A 25,718-nucleotide genomic window follows, 5' to 3' on the forward strand; every position below is an offset into this window, starting at 1 on the left:
CTTGCCAATTATCATCAAGGGTATCAGTCTTCTTTCAGTCACCCAGGGTCACAATCTTGGTGACATTTTTGATTCCTCCCTCACATTCACCTCACAGTTCATTCCATTCTCAAGTCCTGTCATTTCTATCTTTATATCTTATGTACACTGCTTACTCTACAGCCACATAGTCACTACCCTGGTATAAGCCTTATCACTTCACACCCAGTCTATTGTAATAATTTTCTAACTGGTTTCCCTGTTTTCAGTCTCTTTCCCATTTGGTTACCAAATTAATTTTTCTAGAGTGCAGATATGACCATTTCACCCCCTCCTTAATTCTGATAACTCTTTATGACTTCCAGAATCAAACATAAAATGTTTTCTTGGGCATTTAAAGTCTTTTACAAGTTGGGCCATTCCTAACTTTCTAGTCTTACACCTTACCTATTTCCACTGGCCTACTTGCTACTTCTTTATACTTGACAACCAATCCCCCCATTCATACCTTTTCATTGACTGTTACCCAATGCATGTAATGTTCTCCCCAATCACTTGCACTTCCTCATTTCCCTGGGCTCCTTCAAGACTCGATTCAAATGCCATGTGCCGAAGATACCATCTTCAGCAAATAGCATTTCCCTCTTGTCCTCCTGCTACTATCTTCACTCTGAAATTGCTTCCATTTAAAAAACACACCCACACACTCTCCATATATCTAGTCTGAACAGTCATTTGAGTAAGATCTACCCATTAAAATGTGAGCTCCTTGAGGATGGGGGCTGTTTTTGCCTTTCTTTGTATCCTTAAGTACTAAGGCATTGCGCCTAGGCCATATTCATTGTCTAATTATCCCATATTCATTGCTTAATTATGTTTGACTCACTATAATAAGCGAACATCTTCTGTAGACTAAATAAGTTTCTCCATATATAGATTACTATTTTAAAAGTAGGCAGATATGATTAATAAGCTACAAATTCATTTAAAAGCATCACTGAATCCATACTATCTTTTCTGTGATGTATTTTCTCAGTCTACTGATAATAGTAGTACAATTATCAACATGTAATTTTTTAATGTTAAAAAGGAGTTCTTCAGTTCCAAAAGGCTGAGGATCCCCTGAGTGTATGTTCCCTGAGGACTGATTTCAGAAGGTGGGCACCATCTATTTGGGGGACTTCCTGTATCAAACAGGATTCTGTCTGGAGTTGCCAAATGCTCCTCTCCCTGCTCCATTCATTTATCCTACTCCTCCTCCCTCATCAAGTGTCATGGGTCAAGTTCAGGAGCAAATGAGATGCTATCTAGACAAGACCTGGAAAGCTCCAGGTCAATTCTACATCTCTTGCTACATTTCTTCTTCTTCACCAGCAGAAAGATATGGTGCACTGCTGTACTGTTGGCTGAAACTACAGGAAAATTACCATGATCAAAGAGTAAGGTGCCATGGCAACAGGAGATGTAAGTTGATATCAAGCCCAGTCTACAAAGGTCTAAAATCACTCCCTTCTCTTTCATCTTTCTCATCCATCCATCCATTACCACAGAGATGGGCTTTCTCACTGCATCCATTCAATTCATGAGCGCTCTGGAGGAGTTGAACCTCTGCCCTCAGTGCAACACCAGGCATATATAGGAAGTACTTAAAACATGCTTCTAGCTTGGTTGACTTGGTCATCCTCTTGCCACTTTGTTCATCCATTGGTGACCGTAAACTTACCTGGTAATACGAGTCGGCTGCATTCTGAGGTCTCAGTAACAGGCAGCAGGGACAGACAGGCAATGTCTTTAGGTTCAGATTCCACCAGACTCTGTCCCAATGGTATGGATGTGTTCTGAACAAACTGGACCAGCAGCTAGAAGGGAAAGAAAAGAGAAATGGCATTCAAATGAAGGGGTGTTGCAAATGGATACTTGAATCCCTATATGCCCCCAAAAGTGAAGGTATTATTATTATTATTAAGGCTTAATAGTTCATCTCATTAATGATACTCAGAAAGGACAATCTACAAATTTGGTACAATAAGTCAAAAAGTTATCAAAATGTTCCTTCTTATAACAATAAAAAAAAATAAGAAAAAAAGTATTTTAGCCACTGTTATTTCTTGCTTCTATGTGAAAAAGGAGACATGAAATGAAGATGGAATTATTATGTTAGGCTTTAGAATTTGTGGGGATTGGCCGGCATACCCACTGGCTTGGCAAAAAGTTGAAGAGAAAGAACACAAGTTAGGTGGGAATGCAAAAAGAGCTAGTCATTTAATCATCTGAGAGTCAGAATGTTTAAAGGTAGAAACAACAATGAGCAAAGATGCAGGCTTGTGTGATTTGCTCCTTCAGGCTGGTCACATACATCTGTGCATTCTTTCCCATGTCCTGTATCTACAGAATTTGTTTTGGCTAACTCAGTCTGATCTCTTCACCTGCACAAAGTCATGAGTTCATGGAGAGCCATATCTGGGTGTTATGTGAGTATATTTCTTGAGAACAAGCGGTTCTTAAAGCCTGACCTGGACTCCATTCCATACACCCCACCATTAGCTCTCTACAAGAATTATGAATTAGTTCATGTATTTGGGGAAGAGAAGCATGAGAGAAAATAGGAATGCTGAAGGAGAAGTAGGTAAAAGTATCAGAAGAACTTGAGCTAAAAAAGGGAAAGGAGAGAATTTGCTGATGAGAAAAAACAAGAGGTTAGAAAAAGGAAAGGAATCAGTGTGATTGTCAAGTTGTGATTAAGGATCTAGAGAAGAAAAGCAACTATGGAGTTGAAGAAGCTACTAGAGTTAAGACAAGGACAAAGGATCTCACATCTGGAAGATAGGAGGAAGAGGGAGAATTTTACAGTGTCTTTCTCTAAGTGTGAGAAGTCTGTATTTCTTGTATAGCCAAGTGTCTATCCACTATGTATAAAAGTACAGGTTAAGAAAAATGTGTATCAAAACAACCCTGAGGTTTTACCACACTATACAAATTTGCAGATCTGACCCCCCCCTCCCCAAAATGACAAAAGTCAAAGTTGGAGAGATTGTGGTATAATATACAATGATGCATTGCTAGGAGAGCTGTGAAATGCTACAACTATGTTGGAAAGCGAACTGAAATTATGCAAATAAAATGACTAAAAGCCACTGATAAGAAAGTTCCCAAATACAGCAAAATATTTATAGCAGTATTTTTCTGTGATAGCAAAGAAATAGAAACAAATTAAATGCCCATCCATTTGGGATTGGGTAAACAAATTGGGGTACATTAATGTAATGGAATATTGCTGTGTTGTAAGAAATATATGAGATGACTACAGAAGACAGGAAAGTTATATGAACTGATGCAGTGAAGTTAGCAGATCTAAAAAAAAGAATATATATTAATCACAACAATGTAAATGGAAAGAACTGAACACATAAAAATCAAAAGTAAATTTGTAAAATTATAAAAGATAAGCATGGTTCAAAGAAAATATGTTAAAGGACACTCCCAACCCAACCCTTTACTGAGGTGAGATGTTACACATTGCACAAATTCTGATTTTTTTTCTTCTTTTTCTTTTTTCAAATGTAATTTTTTACTAAATAAAAATGTAATTTAAAAAATGCATGTTATGGGACGGCTAGGTGGCATAGTAGATAAAGCACCAGCCTTGGGAGTCAGGAGTACCTGGGTTCAAATCTGGTCTCAGACACTTAATTACCTAGCTGTGTGGCCTTAGGCAAGCCACTTAACCCCATTTGCCTTGCAAAAATCTAAAAATAAAAAGCATGTTATATGGGAGAATTTTTGGGAGGGGGAAGAAGGAAGAATAATGGAGGGAAATTACAATGATGTAAAAAAAAAAAGACATAAGTTATTTTTTTAAAAAGCACAGATAGATCACCCTCTTAAGGAAAATTAAGAGGTTCAAAGAAAGTCAGGTAAGAGTTAGTTCATCAGCATAATGGAGGAAGAAAAATTAAGAAATGGTGGTCAGTGACTACCTGCTGAGGGTTTTTGAAGCAATCATTTGTCAATTTGATAATAACAGGGAGATGTACTATTGTAATAGGTCATTTATCTAAAATATGACTAAGAACTCCAAGACTTGCTAAGCTGTATGTTTAACTTTTGGTAATACATGTAAGTACAAAGGAATCTAGAAAGAACTGCTAAAGATGATTAAGGCTTGGTTAAAAAACTGAATGCCTTAGGGGCAGGGGACATATTTTCACATCGCTGTTGATCGAAGGCAAAGAGTTTGGAAGATAAAAGCAGATCTGGAAAGCATAAAACTGATTTAGAAGATGGCATCTAAAAATGAGATCTGGATTTCTGGACCACAACATATAGGAATAACAGGCTCCTAGTGTGAGGAGGCAAATACTTACATTTTTTGGTAACAAGAACATGGAAATAAAATAGGTATATATCTTGGGAAGTAATTGAAATTTATTATATGTACTTATAATATATTATATATTTTTAAAAACAGTAATAAAATACAGCTAAACTCTCTAAATATATATATTGAGAAAAGATGAAGTTCATTTCTCTAATCTCTACAAAAGGGTATAAACAGTCAGATTTGATGATTACTGATTAACTTTGACATTTTCTGTGGCAGGTTCTCACAGGTAGAGGGGAAGAGATATATGAGAAATACAGAATGGAAACAGAGGCATAGATAAAATAACAACAAAAGGTAATATAAATACTCACAAATTTATGAGACAAAATCTAAGAAAGGAATCAATAATAAAACCCAAGGTCTTAAATGCTTACACAAAAGGAGTAGTAACATGCAAGATGAATAAGGGGGCAAATTTATAATTATCACTGAGACACGATGAAACCAGTAACTAGAAAAAGGCTATGGCTTAGGTTGAGGACTTTAGAATTAGGATAGATAAAGGTGTGTGAAATAGGACATCATTCCTATTCATAAACAACACCACACACATGTTCTATTTTATTCAGTTGCATTATATCCTAAGAGAAAATGTTCATATAACGAGACCAACAAACTGAGGAAAGAAGGAAGCAAGGCAGAGACATTTCAGTGAAAATAAGCAAAAACAGAAACAGAAGTAAGACTGTCATTGGAGTATATTACCTAAGTTTATTTAAAAAAATCCTAACATCCTAAGTCTTCCAGATGAGAGTATTAAATATTAGTAATTATCCTACATATTTCCATTTTTATAATGGTCTCCCAATAACTAATCATAAGATGTTTTGATTTTCTGTGTTCAGGAAGGTATTATATAACTGTTCTTTAAGTGGTGTTGTTTCTATTAGAGGTAGAAAAGGCAAGATTTAGCAACTAATTTGACTGATGTGATGAGAATGAGGGATAACCACTGGATAGCCCCATTATTCATTCTACTGGTGTCCTTATGATATCAAGAAGAGAAAGTTGCCCCACTACTTGCCCACCTTCCACCCCACCCCCACCAGCAGCATATGTGAACCTTTTACAGAAAATTTATAGAACTGGATGAACATTTCACATGATAGACAAGAATCTGCATCAGTAGAAGGTACATCCAAATTGGTTACTGCAAAGATTCATTTAAACACTGATTTAAAAAGAGCAAGTATCTAAAGAAAAGAAACCAAGATGGTAAAGGCTAAGTCTTAGGGTCAGGTTATATAAAAATGAATTGAATTAACTTGGAATGTCAACTAGGAGAAAAGAAGGCTAAAAGAAGGTCTAGTGTTTGTCTCCTAAGTACCTGGAAGGGGATAAGACTTATTTTGCTTTAGAATTCATCATCTGGAGTGAGAAAATAGAGCATGGCTTTGACAGATATTTCTCTAGAGAGCAATTAGTGTTAGAAACTGACATTTAGGAAGCCCCTTAGAACATTCCTTATTTTCAGCATCATGAGGTTGATAGTATGAGCTAATAACAACTCTGTTTTACAGACATCATAATTAATAACCTTTGTGTGCCAACTTGAAATTTGCAAAGTTGTTTCTCCATAGCCACCTTGGGGGAAGAAAACCATATTTACCAGAGGCATGGCTTTGGTGTCAGCAGACTACCGAACAGCTTATCTACTCAGAGAATATCATCAATTAATCAAGCAAACTCAAGAAGAATGCTCCTAAAGTGAAAATAACCTGAATCAATATCTAGAAGACACAGGAGTAAATGAAACAAAAAACAAAATCTCCCTATTACCGGACAAAGTTCAGAGGTCTCTATACAAAAACCAAGGCATATGCAGAGGTAGAGTGCAAAATACTTGCAAAGTTCTGAATAATGTGGCTGAGATCAAGATTCTGCTTGGAAAAAGGGCACTTCACGGCTAAAGTCACAGGATTATACAATAATTCAGAACATCCATGGAAAACCACAAACTGAGAGGTACTGATGACTCTGTTGCATCAGGCATCTATGATGCTGCCACTGTGGACTGGGAAACCTAGGGACAAGTCTTCACCCTTGGGACCATTCCAGCTTCAGGGAACTATGTATCCAAACCAAATAATAAAGTGATTGCTCAAATGAATGGGGATTCTGACAGAAGTGGTTAGTTATAGTCAAGCCACCAACCAATATGAGGTAGAAGACATTGATGAGGAAGGCAAAGAGAGACAACCTTGAACCAAAGGCAAATCATCTTCATACTATAATGAAAAGTCAATCCTGAAACAGATCCTGAAGTTGTATTCCAGAAGGATTGATTCACACTCCCCTACAATGGCTCAAGGAGGACTACTCAATCCCTTTTGAAGATACCATCTATGCAGATGGCTCTTCTCCACCCCTCAAAGTGGCCCAGAGGTTTGTTGTGGCCTGCAAAGAATCTAAGAAGAAATGAGGTTTGGTTGGACTGAATCATGGACTTACATTATCTTGCCTTTGATTATTTGACTCTTCGGCCATGCCCTTTGAAGGGGAGAATTAATGTATCATTCTCTGCAGATAATCTCTCCCCAACATCATCTATTTCTAAGGCCCTAATTTTGCAAACTTCAGTCCCTTCCCCAAGTGAGAACTGGGAGCTGTCTATACCCTTTGGTCATAAGACTGAACTAAGGGTAAATTTTTTTTATGCTTTGAGAATTTACGTTACTGCAAAAGGAGTAAAGTAATTGTCCTATAACTGGAGAAAAAAAATAACTCATTAACTGGCCAAAATTGTTGGAAGAGCTAGAAAGCAGTCTACAGAAATTAGGCATACATCAGTATTTTAAAGCATGTATCAAGAAAAGGTCAAAATGGATACAAGATCTGAATATAAAGGAAGATATTACAGGAAAATTAGAAGACCATGGTATATATTACCTATCAGATTCATGGATAGGGAACACCTTATGAATAAAGAGGAGAGGCAGAACATTGGTACGTGAGAAATGGATAATCTTGCTTATATTATATTAAAAAGGTTTTCTGCAAAAACAAATCAAAACAAAATAGCCAAGATTAGAAGGAAAGGAGAAAATTGGGGGAAATGTTCATAGACAATGGCTCAGACAAAAGTCTCATTTCTCAAATATATGAAAAACTTTATAAGAATACTTGTTATCAACAAGTTATCAATAAGTCAGTTTTTTGATGAAGACATCTGGAAGAACAAAATTGGAATTGGAAAGAACTGGAAAGAAACTGGGGCAGCTAGGTGGCGCAGTAGATACACTGGTCCTGGAGTCAGGAGGACCTGAGTTCAAATCTGAACTCGACACTTAATAATTACCTAGTTGTCTGACCTCAGGGAAGTGACTTAATGCCACTGCCTTACAAAAAAAAAAATTGCAAAGAAACAAAAATATAATCAAAACTACAATAGTCATGGAAAAACTGCTCTGAATCATTATTGGAGAAATGCAAATTAAAACAACTTTGAGATATCACTGTACACCTATCAGATTGGCTAAAATATCTATTACAAAACAAGTTATGGTATATGACTATAACAGAATATTGTATTACTCTATATTATAGTTATAAGAAATTTTGAGTTGGTTGATATTAGAAAAATATGGAAAGATTTACATAAACCAATGAAAAGTGAAATGAGCAGTTATCAAGAGAATACCTTACATAGTAACAGATTATCCTAAGAACAATTTGAATGACATCTTGAAAATTATAAACATTCTAACTACAAAAGACAGAGATGATGGAAGAAACCATCCACTCCAGAGAAAGAACTGATTAAAATTAGTATGGCTTTATGTGTGTGTGTGTGTGTGTGTGTGTGTGTGTGTGTGTGCGCGCACACGCATATGTGCATGTGCGCGTATTTTTAACTCTAGAGTAGAGTGGAGAGAGAGAGAAAAAAATAAGTGCACAGTCAAGAACAAAAGAAACTTAGAAGAAAGCACAGAAAGGCAGGGTAGATTTGAAAACAATGTATAGTTTTTATTACATTGTTCTTTATAAAAAAAAAAAAGTGCAACAGACTACCCCAGGAGGTTTCCCCTTTATTTGCAACCTTCAAGAAAAGACATATTAAAAATATGTTGAAGAGAGGATTCTTGTTAGTATGGATTATAAAGGATGGTGGCCTCTCCAAAACCCTGAGATTCCATGATTCCTAAACAAGAATAGTAATCAGGTCCATGCTCATCAATAAAAAACAAAAGTGGTTTACATTTCTGTAATATCTAAAATTTTTTGTATTACATAGGATATAGTATGTTCTAGCAACATAATTATTTCTCAACAATGTAAATTCTGTCACTATGAATTATCTACAATAATCTCCAGTCTATATAAACATAAACATAAAATGTGAGACAAGAGTACTAATTTAAAAAATCTTTAAAAAAAAAACCTCTCCTAATAAAAGAATAGTAAACTGAGGATTAATTATAGTCCATGGCCCATGGAAGTCAGCTGATTATGCTCACCTCTGGTTTGGACTCTAACTCATCCGATAACATTGATTCAGCTTCCAAATACTGTAACTGTTAAAGGGAGTTACAAAGTTCACTCAGTCAGTGACCACCTCCTGTTATTTTCATATTTCCCAACAGAATACAATGATCTTCTTGTAGTTAAGTTGTTCTGGGTAGTTAATCAATTTAACCTAAAGTAGATAAGAAACATAGTCAGCTCAGAATTTCAGACTCAAAATAAAAAGCTCTCAACAAAGCAAACAAATTTTTGAAAAATCATCCCAAAAACTTATTCTAAAATCAAACTTTCATGAGTGCTTCTCACACTTACCACTGTCAAAATGATGAAGGCATAGCAGTGAACACAGATCACCTAAGAGAGAGTACAGAACCAATGTTATTCATATTTTCTTACAGACTAAATTCATTTAGAGATTGGATCTGTGAGTCCATATTAGTTTGAATGGTTATTACTAGCAGGACAGAAAAGAAAAAAACATTAGTTAAAAAGCAGAATGTTCAGTGCATATAAATCCAAGGAAAACTCAATAAATATTTGATTAAATTCTTATTTTTCACCCTGTAGAAATAACAATTTATAAAATGTGTATGAAAAAACACAATTTTTTACACAAAATTAATCACAATTTTCTGAGTTTGCCTTTCACAGCATCCTCACTCTCTTTCATACTCTTCCCCATCTCTATCCTTGCATGAAATGATCCTGTAACAAAAATTTATCCATAGGATACCTTTCAGTTGCTTTCTTCTACCTAACCATGTTCTCTTTCTCCTTGCATATTTACTTGTGTTTTTACCTGGCATACTGCCTGGATCCTTCCTTCAAATTAGCTATCACTAAAATAAAGTCTGTTCCTAAGACAATTGAGTGATTCTACCAGTATAGGTGGATATGTCCCTACTTGGCATCAGCATGCTTTTCTAGAGTTACTCTTGAGTTTCCATGTTTTTAAGTATGCCTGCATGCCTACTTCCTCGTATCAGTCCTTTCTAAACAAATCAAGGAAATAAACCCCAAACCTAAAAGAAATCGGGAACTGGCCTAAAAGTTACTTAATAAAGCACTTCCTATCCTTTCTGTTTATTGTGTTTTAATCGAAACTGATTTTTGGCTTCCAGGACAAACTTTTCTCTTCATCTAATGAAAACTGGAACGCTGGAAAGGAACAGAATGGGAACACTGGAAAGAACAGTCAGTCAGATTGTTTCCTAAAAAGTTAAGAAATTTTGCTCTTTAAATAATATAAAGGGGGCGGCTAGGTGGTGCGGTGGATAAAGCACCGGCCTTGGAGTCAGGAGTACCTGGGTTCAAATTCGGTCTCAGACACTTGATAATTACCTAGCTGTGTGGCCTTGGGCAAGCCACTTAACTCCATTTGCCTTGGAAAAAACCTAAAAAAAAAATATAAAGATCAATATCTAGAAACCTGATCTATTAGATATTGAGTTTTTTAAAATATCAGTTTAACATTAAGAAAAGCAAGATAAACTTGTTTTAAAAAGATTTAAATTTAACAAGAAACAAAGATTTCTTAACTAACCAACTCCATTTGCCTTGGAAAAAACCTAAAAAAAAAATATAAAGATCAATATCTAGAAACCTGATCTATTAGATATTGAGTTTTTTAAAATATCAGTTTAACATTAAGAAAAGCAAGATAAACTTGTTTTAAAAAGATTTAAATTTAACAAGAAACAAAGATTTCTTAACTAACCAACTCCATTTGCCTTGGAAAAAACCTAAAAAAAAATATAAAGAACAATCAACATCTAGAAATCTGATCTATTAGATATTGAGTTTTTTAAAATATCAGTTTAACATTAAGAAAACCAAGATAAACTTGTTTTAAAAAGATTTAAATTTAACAAGAAACAAAGATTTCTTAACTAACCAATTATTCCTTTTAAATTTCCATCAGTTTTCTTTCTGCATCTCTGTAATTCTTTTTTTTAGGTGTTTTTTGCAAGGCAATGGGGTTAAGCTAGGCAATTAATAAATGTCTGAGGCCTCATTTGAACCCAGGTACTCCTGACTCCAGGGTTGGTGCTCTATCCTCAGACCTAGCTGTGTGGCCTTGGGCAAGCCACTTAACCCCATTTGCCTTTACAAAAACCTTAAAAAAAGAGCACATCATTATTTTTACTTTATTAATTTGCCTAGCCAGAATGTCCCCTTAATTAATTTTCTTCCTTTATTTCTGTCATTCCAGTTTTACAAGTTGTGTCCTGTTCAAAGTCACATACATTACTAGGTTTCCCAAAAGTCTCAGTTTCTATATTCTTTGGTAGATCTAATTAATGAAGTAAAAATGAATAACTGTTACAATCTTCATTATTATTACCTGGAGTTTTTTTTAAGATCAATATGCTTAAAATCGCACTGACTTTTTATTTTAGGTTTTTGTAAGGCAAATGGGGTTAAGTGGCTTGCCCAAGGCCACACAGCTAGGTAATTATGAAGTGTCTGACACTGGTTTGAATCCAGGTACTCCTGACTCCAGGGCCAGTACTCTATCCACTACCCCCGCCCGCGGGTGCCCCCACCCCCGCAAGGACTTTTGAAACAATGTGTGTGTAACTTAATTCCCAAATATTTAATGTTATTGTAAATGAGATTTTAAAAATTACCTTAACCTTTATTGAAAGTATTTTTCCATGGTCAAACAAGAAAAGCAGGTATATATAGGTATAATCTGAATGGTAAAGAATATTCACAACAATGGAGACCATGACAATGGAGATTACATGTAATATTAGTATATCTCTTATAGCCAAGAAACTTTACTGAATACTCTTTCCAGTAATTTTTGGTTGAAACATCTGGGTTTTCTCTCATATCATCTGCAAATGATATTCTCACATCTTCATTTCTGCTATGTATCACTTTCTTTTTTTTCCTGTCATATTCCAAATGCTACCATTTGATATTGTGTCAGACAGAAGAGTTCAAAATAGTTATTCTTGTTTTATACCACTTCAGATCCCAATGTTGACGGTGCTTCCTATTCAAATTATCTTGCATCTTACTTCTCCTTAAAATACCTAAAACTCTTGAGATTGGGGAATTGTTATTTTTGTCTTTCTGTCTCTATTACATATTAGATGCTTAATAAACGTTGAATTGAATCTCAAGAAAGAATTAAAAAGCAAAAACAGCATAACACATTGCCTAACTTAATTCTGATTTCCTAAAATCTTTTAAGTCAAGTTAATTTAGTTTTCCCTATATTTATGAATACTTTTAAATAAAATGAGAGAACTTATCTGCTGACCAAATAACTGAAGACCATTTGGCAGGCCTTTCACTATGACATCTACCCCTCCAAAAAAATCTGCTGAGACAGGCACAACCAACTGTAGTTGCCCTTAGTCAGCAGGATTCCAACCTCCATGATCTCCCTTTCTCCTTGATATGATGAATAGCACAACAATGCATTTTTAATATATTATGAGTCACGTTATTAATGATTCTAAACCAGACAACAATTTTATGTGCAATATAACCTCTTACAAGATTTTGATCTTATGACATTTTCCCTTTTACTTTCTATCCCCAAAACAGCTATTTTCACCTACTGCTTAGTTCATGAAGAGCAGCTATTAATAGTGTGCTGACATAGTAGTAGTAACCCATAAACTTCTTTCCTACCATCTAAGGTCCAATTCCCATCCATGTTCTACTTTTTACCTTTACAGCTATCAAAAAAGGCCATAAAGGGGGTGGCTAGGTGGCATAGTGGATAGAGCACCAGCCTTGGTGTCAGGAGTACCTGAGTTCAAATTCGGCCTCAGACACTTAATAATTACCTAGCTGTGTGGCCTTGGGCAATCCACTTAACCCCACTGCCTAGCAAAAAAAAAAAAAAAAAAAAAAAAAAAAGGCCATAAGAGCTATATAAACAGTGGAAGCATGGTCAAGGGCCAATAATTATACCAATACTGCTAAGGATCTAAGACCAAAGCACCAACTTAAAGAGTGTCTCAATAGCTATCTATGCACATTCTTAAATTTTCATTTGGTTTCACTCACATAAAGAAAAAAGATTTGGTCCATTATCTATACAGTAACTTAAAAAAAGAAGTTAGATCCCTATAATTTTGTTACTGTTATTCAATGAAATTTAGATACTAAAAATCAAAATTTCAAATTCTACAAAACTTTCTCTTGTGCATCTAACAAACAACAAAAGCCTTCAACTTAACAGTCTCAAATAGAACAGTCCTATGGTAATAGCTGCAAAGTAAATACAAGAAACTAGAGTTTTTCTCAACAGTAACAACTAAAGAACTTTTTCTTGTTCTCGTAACTAAAAGTTTGCTAATTTGCATCCTTTCCCTAAAAATCTAATTCTACTTTATAGTCATTTTAATCAATATTATCATCAAGTAACAGAAACTGAAAAAAGTAGAAGTGCTAGGTCTCTTAACTCCTAATTTATGTAAGCTGAACAAATCATTTCTGTATGTGAACTTCAGTAACCTTTGAAAAATATGCATCAATCTTTGGGGTTATACTGAATAAAATCTAATAAAAAAGTATAAAATACTCAGAATTCAAATAGTTAATAAAAATGAAATTAGAATCAGGTCAAATAAATAAGTATATTTCTTACTTAAAATAATACAAATAGGAGCGGCTAGGTGACACAGCAGATAAAGCACCGGCCCTGGAGTCAGGAGTACTACCTGGGTTCAAATCCGGTCTCAGACACTTAATAATTAACTAGCTGTGTGGATAATACCTAACTACTTTTTTTTTTTAGGTTTTTGCAAGGCAAATGGGGTTAAGTGGCTTGCCCAAGGCCACACAGCTAGGTAATTATTAAGTGTCCGAGGCCGGATTTGAACCCAGGTAGTACTCCTGACTCCAGGGCCGGTGCTTTATCCACTGCGCCACCTAGCCGCCCCAAATAGTCTCAACTACTTTTCACTATCATTCTCTCTAGCTACTGTTATACATGCAACTTGTCAAAAAAATAACAGTTTATACTTATTGCTTCTACTGCCTCTATTCTCACTCATTTCAATTCTTTGCAATTTTGCTTCTGCTCATTGCTCAACTGAAACTCCAATTACTAACTCTCCAAAGTTACCAATCATCACTTAAATGTAAAACTCAAAGGCTTTTTTTCTCAGTAATCAAACTGCTTGACATTTTTCACTAGTCTCCTTCCGGTGCTTCTGTGAAAATGTTGTTTTGCAGCAACATTGTGTGCTGATCAACTATGATGACTTGCTCTTCTCAGCAGTATAATAATCAAAACAATTCTAAAGGACTTGTTATGGAAAATATCATCTTCATCCAGAGAAGGAGCTATGGAATTTGAATGCAGACTAAAGCTCACTATTTTCAATTTTTAAAATTTGTTTTGTTTTTTCCCCAACATGATTTTTTCCTTTTTGTTCTGATTCTTCTTGCATAATGTGATTAATATGGAAATAAGTTTAACATAGTTGTGCATGTATAACCCACATTAGATTACTCTCTATTATTAGGAAAGAGAAAAGGGGAGAGAAAAATGTGGAACTCAAAATCTTACAAAAAAAGGTTGTTGAAAACTATCTTTACAGGTAACTGGTCTAATTAATTAATTAATTTTAAAAAGAATGTTCTGTTTCTTTTATCTATCTAATGAATCTTTCTAAAGTCTTCTTTGCAGGATCATGTTCAATTACCTTTATCTGGATGCAACTGTGGACTGTCCTGGGCCTTCTCCTTTTGTAGCTTTACATTCTCAGTGATCTCAACAGCTTTCAAGTATTCAATTATCTATCTTCCCTATGCCAAGGACTCTCAAATCTCTCCTTCAGCCTTCATCTCTCTCTCCAGTTGTAAACATCAGATGTTAACAGACATTGCAAATTCAATGTACAAAACAGAACTCAGAACCTTTGCCTTTAAACCCATTTCTTTAATTTCCTTGTTTCTGTTGAAATTCTTCAATCACCCTAAATTTACAAGATGTGAGTCATTCTTAACTATTCAATTCCACTCACACACAATCCTCCCCCATAACCTGTAAATTGTTAGGTCTTGTTGATTTTATCCTTTTTACCTTTTGCTCTCATTTCCTGCCACCCTACCCCCCCCATCCCTTACAGTATAACCACCTTAGTCTCATTGTGATAATCACCTCTGTGGATGATTTCTTAGTTGGTCTTCTTGCATCTAATCTCTTGCCTCTACTTTCCAAATAAATGGCAAGTTGATATTCCTAAAGCAAGAAAATCCTCTGCTCAAGAAGCTTCATGACGATCCACTGCTATTTGCATTTTCTCCTAGCTCCACTTTTTTCATAAAAGCTCCTGACTATCTGCCTCCAGTTTCTTTCTAGGTTGATACTTTATACCCTCTCACAGTCTACACTACAGTCAAACAGGCCTATAGTATATACAATCCTAGTCTATGCCTAGGATACTTTTCTTCCTCACTCCCTACAAGACTTAGTTCAAGTGCTACCTCCTTCAAGAAGTCTCTTCTAATCACCCAAGTAGTTAGTGTGCCCCCCCATTCATTGTATTTATATGCTTATTTGTGTATACATTGTATTTACTTGTGTATGAAAAATACTTTAGCAAAAGAATTTTTCTCTACAAGAACTGCCTCAATTTTCTATCCAAAGACTAACACATTATTAATAGGCATTAAAATAGTTAATAGTTCTCAACATAAAAAAATAATTCAAAATATTTGCTTAATAGTCACATATTATGTAGCAATGTGCTTGTTAAAATTATTAGCATATAATTTAAAAAATGATATACTACTAGCTTGTTCCCTGATTTAAGAGGTCACTTCTAATCACTGCCCAGTCTATCTTTACTCCTTTAAGGCCTCTCTAGGCTAAAGGAATTGATGTCAACAGTACTTTTACTAGGTTAACACACAAATCCTGATGGTAGAGCATTTTCTAGACAAAACATTTTTCAAAACCAAGAAACATGATACATATAGCAAACTGATAATTTCCACATCTCTTTATAGGAGTGCTTTAAAAGATCAACAAATTTCTGCCATTAATTACCAAGTACTAGAAACTAGCATAATGTCACGATCACTGAATTTCAGAGTTGCAAAGGAACTCAACGCCAATCTATACTGTTAAGTGCAACACATTTAGAATAATTCAATTTGAAAGGTGGATCAATCACCATAATTTACAGCTAAGAAAATTTAAGACACAAAATGATTAAGCAGCTGCTTACCAAATGTCACCTAACCATTAAGAGGGAACATTGACCTTTTTTTTATAAACTTACAGAATAGCACTAGTGGCCTCTTTCAATCACAAAACAAACAACTCTATTTTAAAACTGAAAAAATTATCTTTCATTCTCTGTACTTATGACATAAGTAAACAAGTTATTTATAGGATCATAATTTTAGAGCAGAAAGAACTTCAAGGTCATTGGCCCCTTCATTTTACAATTGAGGAAACAAGCCCAGAAAGATTAAGTTGACGAATGCTGGAGAATCCTAACCCAATGCTTTGACCCTGCGACCACTGCACCAAGTATTTGCATTCTGAGAAACCACCCCATCGAAAAAAAGGAACAAAATACTCAACTTCAAGCATTCTCAATTTAAAACTGACCAAGATTAGTTTCCAGCCCTGGAATAGAAAAAAAAGTGACAGGATGGGCTGGAATTTTTAGTGCCTTGGAAGCTAAGTGAAACTTTTTTTTTTAACATAAATTAACTTCTTGTTTCAAGCGGAACAAACGAAGAGATTTGAGTTCGCATAAATTAAATGAATGGGGGCGATGAGTCCAGAAGACAAGCAGGAGGGCCGAGCTGTCGGCCCCCTGCGCCCCGCTTCCCTTCCCGTCTCCGGAAGGACGGCGAGGGGCGGCCGCAGCGGCCGGCCCCTGCTCCGCCCGGCACGGATGACCCCCGGCGGACCCCCGCCAAGGGCGGGAAGGCCGAGGGCGGCCCGGGAAGGCGTGTCGTGACCGGACGCGGCCTCTGCCAAACGGGGACGGCCACCGCCTCCGTTCTTCCCGGGGGCCTGGGACAAGGCGCTCGGACAGGGGCAGGGGCGGCCGGGGTGCGCCCAAGGACGAGGAGCCGGAGACCTCGGACACCCCGGGGCTCAGCGGGGCGCCGGAAGAGGCCCGCGGCCCCGGGAGCCGGCCGAAGACGCCCCCCCACCCCGGGCCGGGCGGGCTCCCGGGAGCGGGCTCTCCGGCACGGCGGCTCCCCGCTCCCCTCCCACTTTCCCTTTACAGAGTCCCCGGAGCGCCGCCCGCCTCCGCCCCGGCCAGGCCCCGCCGCGCGGCCGCCCCCGGCGCGGGCCCGGACCGGACGCGGGCCCCCCGCGCTCTCACCTTCGCGTCCCAGGCGGCCGGCGCTCCCCAGTCCCGGAGCCCGTCCAGAAGCCGGGCTTCCGGCTCCTGCCGGAAGCTGTTCGAGCGCGGGACAGGAAGTTTTCGTCTCCCCGCCCCCCCGCCCCCCCGCCCCCCACCCCCCAAGCGGCCAGCATCACGCCACACAGGGGAGGAGGCCCAGCGAGGCCCTTCAGGGGGCTGGGTCATTGGTTGGAGGCGAGGAGGCGGGGCGGGCTCTAACCCACCCCCATCCAATCAGTCGCCAGCGCTTGTCGGTCTGCCCATTCCATGCCTCGGTACCCCAAACACCGCGTCCGCAACCTGGCGGGTTGAGGGCACCCGGGGAGGAAGGTGGGCAAGGGGCTCCTGCTCGCCCTCTGATCTACAGGAAGGAGCAGGCGAAAAGTGGCTCCGCTTGTGACGGGTTACTGTGCTACTAGAAACGAGGAGCAGATGGGTTTGGGGAAATCTTGGAAGACACGTCTGAACTGCCGCAAAGTGAAGTGAACAGAACCCAAAAAGCATTGCACACAGTCACAGAAACAGGATAGCGATGAGGAACTGGGGAAGAGTTGGCTCCTCCTATCAAGACAATTCCAAAGGACCCATGATGCAAAATGCTACCCGGTTCCAGAGAGAACTGAAGAACTTTTTTTTTAAGGTTTTTTGCAAGGCAAACGGGGTTTAAGTGGCTTGCCCAAGACCACGCAGCTAGGTAATTATTAAGTGTCTGAGGTCGGATTTGAACTCAGGTCCTCCTGACTCCAGGGCCGGTGCTTTAGCCACTACGCCACCTAGCCGCCTCTACTGAAGAACTCTGATTGCAAATTGAAGCATACTTTTTCTTTTTTTTTTTTTGCATCATGGAAATAAGCTTCACATGACTTCGCATGTGTTATTGCTGTCATATTGCTTACCTTCTTAGTAGGTGGGGAAGAGGTTAGAGGGAGGGAGAGCTTTTGGAACTCAAAACTTTTTTAAATAAAAAAGTTTTAAATGAATATTAAAAAAAAAAGATTGATGAATGAATAAGTTTAAAAATGACCAGTTGAAAGAAGTATGAAAGAGTTGAAAAAGGTCTGAATTCAGAAGTTAGAAAGACCTAGGTTCAAATCCTACACCAAAGCAACTGTGTGACTTTAGACAAAATCATTTAAACTCTCTCAAGGAGTCCTCCTCCATAAAATGAAGGGATTAAATTCCATGCCATCTAAGACCCCCTTCAGCTCTAAATCTATGATCTAATAAATTTAAAAAGTAGTTAGTAGTAATTGCTACCCTTTTATAGTACTTTCAGGATTGCAAATCATTTTTTCATATATTATCTCATTTGATCCTCACAATAACCCTGAAGGATAGGTAATATTATTATCTTCATCTACAGATGAGGAAAGAGCCAGAGGTTAAGTGATTTACCCAGTTACAGAGTTAATGAGTACCTCAGGCAAAATAAAAAGGCAGATCTTCCTTACTCCAAATTCCATAACTCAATTAGCCTCTTCTTTCATAAAATGAAGGGGTCTGTTTTAATCTAAAGTCACTTGAAACTCAAAATCTATGGGCGGGGGAGCAGATAATGACTAGCACTTTCCATATGACCATTATACTCCATTTGATCCTTATAATAACCTATCTCCTTTTTACAATCCAGGAAACTGAGACTTCTAGATATATGACTTCCTTAGCATCATCAAGCAGCCAATCAGTGCCTGAGGCAGAATTTGAATTTGTCTTACTATATCAAGTACTACGTTCTTTTTAACTGGGCCACATAGTATCACTATCTTCTACGTGCTGGGAACATAAAAAGAAAAGCAAGACAGCCCTTCTCAAGGAGCTTCTATTGTAATACGGGAGAGCTGTATGTCATTTGTATTAAACTCATTCAGCAGTAATAATTACCGACATTTATAAGGTGCTTTATAATACCTTCTTTTTCTATATTTTTTCTTTTCATAAGAACTCTAATATAGGTAGATCAGATAGTTTTCCTAGATATTTTACAGATAGGAAACAAATGAGGGAACAAGATTAAATGGTGTGTCCAGGATTATACCACTCTTAAGTATTTAATAATTGAACTTTACACCTCAATTTCAGATTCAGTTCAAAATTTTGTGAATATAGTTCCCTACAAATCACAACATGTTAGAGTTAAAAGCTTATTCAGATGAACTCCCTCATTTTACAGATGAGTAAATAGGGGCTAAAAGATTTAAGTGAATTGCCGGGTCACACATATTGTAAATAAGACTTAGATCTAGAACTGTTGACAAGTTAATTGTTTTTCCTTCTAAACTTTTCTGAGAACGCTATTTTTTTAATTCCATAAAATAACTAAACGCCAATCTCTAAGTTCTATGATTAATTTATTTTAACCAGTACAATACTGGACTTGGAGTCAAAATAACTGAGTTTGTGTCCTACTCTGCCACTTACTTGCAAACAAGTTATTTTACTTCTGAATTTCAATTTGAACTAAATAATCTCCAACCTTTCACCTCTAACATATTTTTATTCCTAGCAAAAATCAAATTGCTTTCCAAACTTCAGAAAACTAAAAACAAAATATGTACTACTTAATGAAGATGCACCATAATATACATAGCATACCCATGTATGCAATTCATTTTCATAGCTTTAAAAGTTCTTTTATAAACATAATCAACATCAGTAGAAACAGACAAAAATATACAAAGAGAACCAAAGGTTTACCCCCAAATCCTTAGACTTTAACAATCAGAATTAATAGAATTAAAGTAATCAAAGCAAATTGAAGAAGTACTTGGAATTAAGTGGACCAAGAATTAAGTGGATCATGGTTTTCCAAAAGTATTAGCTTTGAGAGTGTTTTTATGAGTTCCTATTTTATCTCATTTTTTAGATAACTTATAAGATTTAGATGCTCATTATTTAGCAAGTCTGTGTTAAGCATGTCTTAAGTTTCTGATGGAATTCTGTACTTTTTCTTTTCATCGTGTATAATATAATACTAGTTTTATTTCATTTTAGTTCATAAATAGTATGTGGAATGCTATTTTATGTGTGTGTGTGGACAAGGGGGCACAGGTGCCTGTGCTTTTTTGTGGGGTTTTTTATAACAAACTTTATTGATACCTTTTATTTTTATGCAACCCAAGCTCCAAAGATCATTAGTGGGGCTCCCCTCACTTGTGGAGGTCCATGCCTTGCCTTTATGAGAGCTGGGGCACAGCTGGTGGAAGCAGGGCAGAGGAAAGATTTCATGTCTATTTGGATTCTTTAGTCTCTTCTGTTCTTTCAAACCAATCCAAAAAATATATATATTAAGCCCTTACAATGTACTAAGCAATGGGGACAGGCCAAAACTAAGATCCAGCCTGCTTTTATAGAAAGTAGTAGAACAATTTATGTACAAGGAGGTAGGATAAATGTCATCTCAGTTCCTCCCCAATCATTGGGAGATTAGATTAATTCTCAAGTGATGGGAGTACAGGCACTGGTTTGTTGTTGACTCGTTTCAGTTCTATTTGACTCTTTGTGACCTCATTTAGGGTTTTCTCAGCAAAGATACCAGAGTAATTTGCCATTTTCTTCTCCAGTTCACTTTACACATAAGGAAACAGAGGCAAGCAGGGTAAAGTGATTGTTATACTAGTAAGTGTTTGAGACCTGATTTGAACTCCTGAATATGTCTATCTGATTGCAAGCATAGTTCTAACTTTATGTAAATTCACATTTAGCAAATTCAACTTTTAGTAAAAAAATTCTGAAAGAAATCTGCATTTCCCAAAACACCTATTAAATAATAATTATACCCCGCCCTTGCTGCTCCTGTCCCTCAGCTCAGTGCTCCAAGAACTCTCCACCCCTCTTTATTTGGCCCCATCACCAAAAAAAAAAAAAGCCTCCAAATAAAAGCAGAAGATAGGGGCAAAGAGAAAGTTACTACTGTTGCTGCAGCTAAAACATCTAGGGCCAGAAGAGGAGAACCTTTGCTCCAATCTGCCCCACCTACTTGAAAGTCTGGCCCTACGGTCTAACTTTCCTTTGGGTGCAATGTATTTGGGTACTCTACCTGTCCCCTGTCCTCTCCAGTCTGTGTCCATGTAAGACTCCTACATGTCTGACCAACCCCATGTATTCTTGAACCATGTGCCAGCAGCACCTTTCCTCCATGGGCCCTAGGCCTCAGGCAAATTCTGATTATAGTAGAAGTTTGGAATTACAGTAGATCTTTGCCAGAGTAAAAAAACCATCCATAGTCCTAAAGTGATAGGATTAGTCAGTAGGCAATGGAATTAGTCTAAAAGGGATCTCACCCTCTCCTAAAGTCTGGCTGAGCATAGTACCAAAAGTCAAGATTAAAATATGAGGGTCACTCAGACAATATTTTGCCCAGTGACCTGACTTTGCAGATCTCTACCTGAATGTTAAGCTCTCTCAGTATCAATTTCTTCATCTACAAAATTGAGATTGAACAAGTTGATTGCTGATTCTTTCAGTTTAAACCCAAAACAAAATTCATCATTCTCCAAAACCTACCTTCCCCTACCTTGCCTGTTTGTCTTGTTAGCATCAGCATCCTCCCAGAACTTTTATTCAAAGCCTCAATCATCTTAGATTTCTACTTCTCTTACTGTATCCCCCTTAATTTTATCTATATCAAGTCCTGTTGATTCTTCCTCCATCTTTCCCAACTGCCCCCTTTATTTCCATTGTCTTTACTCTAGAATTGATCCTTCTCACTTTGCCTTTTACAAAAAAATGATCTAGCTAGTATGCCTGACAGTCTTTATCCACTTTTTAAAAACTGTCTGCATTTCAATATAATTGGTTTCTTTGGTAATTTTCTGTATATTTCATAAATGCATTTATGCATTTCTGGGAAAAAAATCTATAGGCATCACCAAATTACCAAAGGAATCTATGATACACAAAAATGAATTAAGAATCCTTTCCTCTAAGTGAAAGATCATATTTCATTTATCTATATTGGTCTCAACAATATAGAGCATATAAAGGTGAAGAATTTATAATTTTATTGTTGCATATACTCCCTCCATAGATACAAATCACAATTGCTTTATCACTCTCTAGAGCTTTGAGAATATTTGTAGTCAAAACCTGGGATCAGCTTAATAATGTCCCTCTTCAAATTTATCAAGGTTAATCCATATTGTTAACTTGAAATAAAAAACAAACTTTAGTGGAGGAACATTTAACACATTTTAAATATTTTGTGAAATTTGTTCATTTGTATAATTGGGTTGTTGGGTTGTTGGGTTTTTTTTTTAGCATTTGTAAGGGATAAGCTTAATTTACAAATTTACATTTACAAAGACTTGCATGGATTTCCCACTAGATCATTTCAATTGAATCTGATTTGGATGGGGAAAGAATTTCACACTGAGGTCCGACTGATAGAAATGAGAGTAAGCAAGGAATCCCCTCAGGCTGATAGAAATGAGAGTAAGCAAGGAATCCCCTCAGGCTTGGGGCAGAGGGAAAATTTTTTTTGAGAGTTAGGGCAGGGAAAGACCAGGTCTGACAGCCTGACTGACCAGGGAAGTCTCAGCTTTGTCACTATTTTCAACAGGAAGGGTTACTAAATCAGGTTAGGTTTTATAGCAATAACTTACCTGTAGCCTTGTTCTCAAGCTGTATACCATATTCTACCTTTGGCTAAAGAAAAGTGGGGCTAAAAAACAGTTAAACCCAATGAATTATTTTAGAGGTGGAACTGAAGAGTAACAATCTTTACCAAGCTTGACTAAAGTGAAATCAATCCAACCAAGAATTCCTCAAGTTTTGGTCAGTAAAGGTTGCTTTGGAGGATGGGGCCTGGTCAAGTGGGAAAAAGAGGAGGCAAATCAGGTCTAAGCATCAGCTCTGACTTGAGGGCTACCTCGTCTATGGTTCCATATGGCTTTATCATTTTTATTTTTTTTCCTATACTTTTTCTTGCTTTTTATCTTTTCCCTCTTTATTCTTGTAAGGTTTTTTTTTTTTGCAGGGCAATGGGGTTAAGTGACTTGCCCAAGGTCACACAGCTTAGGTAATTATTAAGTGTCTGAGTCTAGATTTGAACTCAGGTCCTCCTGACTCCAGGGCCGATGCTCTATCCACTAGGCCACCTAGCTGCCCCTTCCCTTTTTATTCTTGATAGATTAAGAAGAGATTTGGGTTAGAATAGCAAAGCTGAGTTATCTGACGTTCTTATTGTGATTTTATAGGAATTTCTTTGATTTTAATAGCCTTTACCAATAAAATTCAGTTATGAACCCTAACTGCTGTACTAATTAAATCTTTAGTGGAACCATGCAATTATTTCTGGGTTTTGATTTACAGTTATGATTGTGTAACATGTTATTGACACAAAGAAAGAACACCTTCAATAACCATTCCTCATGTGGGAGAGGCTAAGGAACCTATATAACAATCATGATAACATGCAATAGAATCATAGAATCATGGGGCCATGTATTGAATTTATAAAACTTTTTCTGGTAGTAAATCCTTTATCTATGAGTCTGGGGGTGGTTTGAGAGCTAATGTGATTAGAGTCACACCCTCCAGTCCTTTATTATAAGAAGTGGACCTCTCATTATAATAGTCATTCTCTCTTTACATGTTAACCAATCAGAGCTGATTGATACTTTGACACAGGAACCTCCACTCTTTCAAAGGCATATAAGCCTTTATTCACTGAGTGAATCCCATGAATGATCTTTGGCATTCAAGAGTGCCTCTGTCCCCTTTTATTAATTATCTACTAACATGATTAATAAATGACCCAGAAATTGTCTCTCAAACTTTATGTATGTCACAGTAGAGGCCTTTCCTTCCTAGACCAATATGCAGTCCCACTCACTTTGGTTCTTTGCCTGTGAGAGATTTGATTAATTGAGGACCCCTACTTGAGCTCTAATCAGTATTAGTTCATTATGATTCTATAAAGGGTAATGATTGTTGGCAATTATTTTATTATTTTCATCTAGAATACATATCAAGTTTCTAATAAAAGGTATAAAACAATGTATTAATCCATATTTTATATAAATTACATAGGATATAGGTTCTAATAGAAAGGCCCAATAATTGATCTCAAACTTTAATGCAATGTTCACTGCTTGCTTATCAGCTATAGAGTTTATTTGAGAACATTGACATGGATATCTCCATCCTGTCTTGCTCAAATTCCATGACCAAATCAAGCAGGGGGGGGGGCAGGCAGAAAATCCCCTCCAATTTGATTTGTTTTTGAAGCTTATGTATAGCTAATACTATCTTGCCCAACCTATGGGGAGGCCCATTAATCTTATGACCACCTAGTCAGTGGAGATATTCCGTTTTACCCACCCATGACCCTGCTGACACACCATTTTTGCTTATTTTAGCTTATGTCAACCAATGGGATGCTATACTTTGTATAGCTGCTTTAGAATGCTCAAGTATTAAATTTGGTATTGAGCCTTATAAAAATAAGAAATTGGAATTAGGGGCTATCTTAGACTCTGAGGTAGGACTGGGGTCCACTTCATTAGAGGGGTTGAATTGTCTCGTTTGATTTTTTTTTTTGTATTCAATTACACATAGGGGTATATATTCAACAATAGTAAGCATATATCAATAATTTATTACATTCCATGCTTTTAAACATAAAAATAGAAATAATAGACCTGTCCAAAAGAAACTTTTTTGTAATTGTTTATGTAAATTAGTAATACAATGTGAAAATTATTCATCATTTTATATGGTGACTTAAGTTTGAGTCTGAGTTTTTGTAATATTGTTTAGTACTTCTTATTCATGAATAAGCTGTTTGAGTAAGAGTGGTATTTTACATACTCCCACTGCATCTTGTAAAATGCTATGCTTAGGATAGGTGTTTATTAAATATTCACCATATAATTCATTGAATTATTTCAGAACTATTGTGTAATAATTGCTTGCAGAATACTTGATAGCAATGTAGATCTTGGGTTTCTCAACTCAAATTAGAGATGAGTCACTTCCTAAGGGAATCCTGATTTGTGAGGCATGGGATGAGATGACGGAGAAGAGAGGGAGCTATATAAAAGAATAATACAATATTCACCTGAAAAGATAACCTGGTAATGGAAAGAAAAACAAAAGCTGGGCAGAGATGGCCTACAGATGCATGAAAAGAAATAGCAGGAAGAGAATGAGAAAATAAAACAGCAGTTTCCAGCTGACTGTAGACAAACAATGTGTAAAGATGCTATTGGGAGGTGATTGGAGAAGCAAGGATCCTGATGTGTGAAGAGATGTTTGGGTTTGAATTGTTCTTTAGCATGGAACCCATAGAGCAACTTAAGGGAACAAATTTGGAAAGCTAAAGACTGTAGAATTAGGGCTGCTATTTCACTGAAAGAGTGTAATGTACTAGTTTAGGAAAAAAGCTTAAAACTGCTTGCCTAATGTAGAAGGAGGCTTATTCAGTAGGAGAGTAGAGACACTCACAAGAGAAGGCCTACACAACAGGTAAAGTACAGAATTTTTAGGGTCTGCAGTCCAGAGTTGTAAGCTGGGCACATGTGCTTCCTTAGAGTGCTTCA

General features: G+C 36.9%; 1 protein-coding gene and 1 pseudogene across 3 annotated transcripts in view; one reads left to right on the plus strand and one right to left on the minus strand.

Annotated features, from left to right (window-relative positions):
* Positions 1-17,239, minus strand: part of ZNF410 (zinc finger protein 410) — a 46,404-nt gene extending 29,165 nt beyond the window's left edge. For all 3 annotated transcript variants that reach the window (XM_074235749.1, XM_074235747.1, XM_074235748.1), the window contains exons 1-4: positions 17,158-17,239; positions 9,140-9,181; positions 8,821-8,999; positions 1,703-1,838 (exon numbers count right to left, since the gene is read on the minus strand). In XM_074235749.1, the coding sequence (XP_074091850.1) occupies positions 1,703-1,838; positions 8,821-8,853 (169 nt within the window). In that variant the 5' untranslated portion in view covers positions 8,854-8,999; positions 9,140-9,181; positions 17,158-17,239. The remainder of the gene's footprint in view (positions 1-1,702; positions 1,839-8,820; positions 9,000-9,139; positions 9,182-17,157) is intronic.
* LOC141522367 (SAGA-associated factor 29 pseudogene) lies at positions 5,980-6,785 on the plus strand (annotated as a pseudogene).
* Positions 17,240-25,718: the final 8,479 nt, after the last annotated feature.

Source organism: Macrotis lagotis, chromosome 4 (genome assembly GCF_037893015.1).
Source record: "Macrotis lagotis isolate mMagLag1 chromosome 4, bilby.v1.9.chrom.fasta, whole genome shotgun sequence".
Lineage (NCBI taxonomy): Eukaryota > Metazoa > Chordata > Mammalia > Peramelemorphia > Peramelidae > Macrotis > Macrotis lagotis.